Genomic DNA, 4,314 nt, shown 5'->3' on the forward strand with positions numbered 1-4,314 from the left:
TTTTTATGCTATATCCACTTTAAAACACTGTCCTGCCCGTTATATATGAAAAATATATTATTGTGTCATTTTACAGAGATGGAGCTGGAGAGCAAACTGGAGCAACTGGAACAGGTGTGTAAATGCATTTCTTCAAGTCTCTTTCATCCCATGCACATGTACAATGAAACAAAACAAGAAATAAAAAATAAAATAAAAAAATTACACATATATATATACACTGGGGGTCCCCGGTTCGAATCCCAGCCGGGTCACTATCTGCATGGAGTTTGCATGTTCTCCCTGTGCTTGCGTGGGTTTCCTCCGGGTACTCCAGTTTCCTCCCACACTCTAAAGACATGCTGGAAGGTTAATTGGCTCCTCTCTAAGTTGGCCCTGTATGTATGTGAGATAGGGACCTTAGATTGTAAGCTCCTTTAGGGTAGGGACTGATGTGAATGTGCAACTATGTAAAGTGCTGTGTAAATTGTCAGCGCTATATAAAATACCTATAATAATAAAATGAACTAGGATCACACTAATCCAGCACGTTGTTAATCTCACATGCCCCACTCAATATGGCCGCCGCTTGAGTGGGGCAATTTAGAATAATAACGTGCTGGATTAGTGTGATCCTAGTTCATTTTATTACTTCATTGCTGTGCTGTATGTGTATAGGCCAATGCCTTCGCTGGCGCTCGTGCAGAAAGTTTCTTGGGCAAACTCACCGGCCGTTAGCCGATGGAGTCACTTGGGGAAGGGGGGAGGAGTCCGCTGACGTCGATGTCCGTGACATCACCGGATCACCGACGGGACTCCCGGCAGCCGGTGGAGAGATGAGTATTTTCATTAGCGATCAAAAAAATGTTAATCGATCAAAAAGATTAACAATTAATCGAGAAATGAATCGTTAATTTGCACAGCCCTACTTTATTGTAAGGTATTATAAGTGTATTTCTACTCCAAGCTGCCACATTAATAGAGGCTATCCCTTATGCATTTTTAATAAGAATAAACTATGACACATTTTTAAAAAAATAATTTAAATGAGAAATAAGTAAAAAAATCATACAAGCAATATATATCCCAATTAAATAAAGCTATATAAAAATCATGTTTTCTTGACTCAGCTGGAAAAACTAAAAGAACAACTTCTGGAAGAAAAAAGTGGTGATATGAACTACCCCATGGAAAGGCTTTCACCCTCACACCACAACAAACGAGGTAGGTCATATTTTTGCTTACTGGCATAACTGGGGATGATTTACTGCAAATGATAACTTAGTAAATAAGGTGAAGCAATGGTCACTTTGAATACCGAACCACGTGTAAGGGAGATGACACGTGCAAGGGAGATGACACAAACCCTCAGAACTGTATTTTTTTCTTGCACGTGACTGGATTTCACTTAGGGCCCATCTCAACTAGCTGCACGCTAAAATGATCAGTTTTAACATGCTGGCTAGTGTCCATTGTATATTGACGATGGAGTGGCTGGTGTTGCATTGTTACAACACAAGGCACTGCTTACTATTCTCTTTTTAATCATATTGAAATGTAAAAGTGATCTATTCCTATGCACCACAGCTTAGCTTCGGTGTCAAAATGGATGGGGACTTCAGGTGAGCTTGGATGCATTGTCCGCACTATTCTGCAACACACTGAAGCCTACTTTAGGGCAGGATTGCAGTGCGATCAGGGCACATAGAACACAATTGTATTCTATGTGTCCTTGCGGAGACTGGCATTGATGAAGTGCAGAAAGATGTAAGTCAGCAAACACAGCAGTTGTTTTATAAAGAATTTGCACGGCCATTCACCCCATAAATATCTGTGAACATTCATCCTGTGCGTATATTTTTCCTTTACAAGTATTTAACAACCACTTACAAAGTCATCCACAACTCTGCTGCTGGCTATATCTCCAACCTCGTCTCAATGTATCACCCTAATCATCCCCTCCACTCCTCCCAAGACCTCCTGCTCTCTAGCTTCCTTGTCAACTTCTCCCATGCTCGCCTCCAGGACTTCTCTAGAGTCTATCCCATCCTTTGGAACTCCCTACCCCAACCTGTCTGGCTATCTCCTACTCTGTCACTGAAGACTCATCTCTTCAGGGAAGCCTATCCCGCCTCAGCCTAATCATTAAACTATCACTTTCTCATCCACAGCTACCACCTCTTGTATCACTTGCCCCTTCCTTTTTTGATTGTATGCTTTCAGAGGCAGGGCCCTCCTTACCATCTTGTCTTGATTTGTATTTTAACTCTATTGTCTGCCTTGTATTGTAAAGCACTATGCAAACTGTTGGTGCTGTATAAATCCTGTATAGTTGGGGTTGCCACATGTCCAGTTTTCACCCAGACGGTCCGGTTTTCGAGTCTTGTGTCTGGATGTCCAAACACCGGACACAAGACACTCAGCGCAGACACCGGCACTTTAAATTTTTTGACAGATGCAGCTGCTGAGGTCTCCAGCAAGCGCGATCTTGGGCAGCCGCATCCGCCTGAGACCGGATCTTCCTCTGTGCTGCGGACGCCGGTAAACAGGCACAGGGTGCCCGCACATCGCCTTCTCCTCCTCTTCCTCTGGCTCCCTGACACCATGCTGCCCGCCTGCGGACCACATCCCAGACAGTCCACCTGAGAGTGCGCACACTACACATGAGAGTAAATAAAAGTAATTCACCGGCACACACTTGAAAGGTTTTTAAAGTACCGTACCCTATGACAGTATGTGACATTGGGTATTGAATAAACATATCAATACTTTAAAAACCCTTCAAGTGTGTGCCGGTGAATTACTTTTATTTACTATTGTGAGAATGGCAACCAGATGGCGGGGTTAGCGTCAATTTTTTTTACTGTTTCTTTATTTTTTTTCAAACTTTTTTTATTTAATTATTTCTTCTTATTTTTTTATTTTTATTTCATTATTTTTTTATCAATTTAATTTATTTTAGATTTTTATTTATCTTATTTACTTTTTTAATAATAATTTGTTTCTTTTTTTACTTTTTAATTACCTTTTTATTTGTTATTTTTATTTATTAAAACATTTTTTAATCAATTAAATGTTTTTTTCACCTAACTTTATTGCTATCACACAGGAGAAAATAATCCCCTCTCCTTGTCATGGGCACTAGAGTGTCCAGGTTTCAATTGAAGAAAAGGTGCCAACCCTATGTATAGTAATAATACAAGTGTAATTGAAAAACTGATTTTCTGATTGTAATATCACATGAAGACCACCAGATGGAGCCAAAGAAGCATGGAAAATAAATTAAATATTTCCATTCGTACTGCAAATTCATTATAAATCAACCCCATAATGTGAATGGGGTCTTAGTGAGTTTCTTATTTCTCTTGCACATGATTGGGTATTTAAAGTGAACACAAATTCGCCTTTTTTACTAAGATTAGTGAACATTCCCTTTGCAGACTGAACCTCCTTTTCCCTGACAGCTCCATGGCAGCACACAAATGGGACCATCCCATTTGTGCTGCCATGGAGCTAGTCAGGAAAGGAAAATTGTGGTAAGTATGAAATACAATTTTCCTGTTTTTTTTAATGGTTTTCCTCTTAATGCAGTTTAGAGTTGTTCTGGCTATTTCTGAGATACTTCTAGGCAACCTTACCATGTTGATATTTACCACTGCAAAGAGTGTTGAGTCTTTTCTTGGCATTACATTTTATAAGCTAGAATTCTGTGCGCACATATACATTGTTTATTTTCATGGTTCAACTCTTTGCTTTTTATTGTGCAGAATTGTATTCATGCCTTCATTGTTTTTCTTCTTCTTTCTGTCAGCTTGTTTTTGGAAATACTGTGTGTGAAGATTCCACATCAAAAGGGGACATAATCATTTCAATGTATATTGAAGCTCTGGAACATAAACCAAAATTAACTTTAGCAACAATGAGAAACTGTGAATTTATTTTTTTATGCAATGTTTGTAATTTATTTGTGTGTTTTATTGTTCATCTCAGTGGAAAGCTGTACGTGATCTACAGAGTTTTTAACTCCCGGGAGATTCATGAGCCCACAATGCATTAAATAGAATGCATTTTTTGTCTCAATAGATGTTGCAAAATGAATTTATTACTGTATTTTTCGACATTGGCTGCAATCATGTAATGTCTTTATTACACAGTGTCATATATTTCCTTAAACATTAGCTGCTGATAAAAAAGAACAACTATTTTTTGCATTCGTTGAATAAAACTCTGTCAGTTATATATGATATCTGAACTGATCTGGTATTTCTTTAGTTGAAGTAAGAAAAGTAAAGTGAAAGTAAAGAAGCCTACACCACCCTGTGATAGAGCAGAATA

The 4,314-nt window shown here is 38.8% G+C and overlaps 1 protein-coding gene across 1 annotated transcript in view; it reads left to right on the plus strand.

The window, feature by feature from the left end:
* Window positions 1–4,102, plus strand: part of UTS2B (urotensin 2B) — a 10,229-nt gene extending 6,127 nt beyond the window's left edge. Inside the window, exons 3-5 of the mRNA XM_018576400.1 lie at window positions 77–114; window positions 1,110–1,203; window positions 3,791–4,102. Of these exons, the coding sequence (XP_018431902.1) occupies window positions 77–114; window positions 1,110–1,203; window positions 3,791–3,816 (158 nt within the window). The 3' untranslated portion in view covers window positions 3,817–4,102. The remainder of the gene's footprint in view (window positions 1–76; window positions 115–1,109; window positions 1,204–3,790) is intronic.
* The last annotated feature ends 212 nt before the right edge of the window (window positions 4,103–4,314 follow it).

The sequence above is a fragment of the Nanorana parkeri genome, unplaced genomic scaffold (genome assembly GCF_000935625.1).
Source record: "Nanorana parkeri isolate BGI_ZX_2015 unplaced genomic scaffold, ASM93562v1 scaffold66, whole genome shotgun sequence".
NCBI classification, from domain to species: domain Eukaryota; kingdom Metazoa; phylum Chordata; class Amphibia; order Anura; family Dicroglossidae; genus Nanorana; species Nanorana parkeri.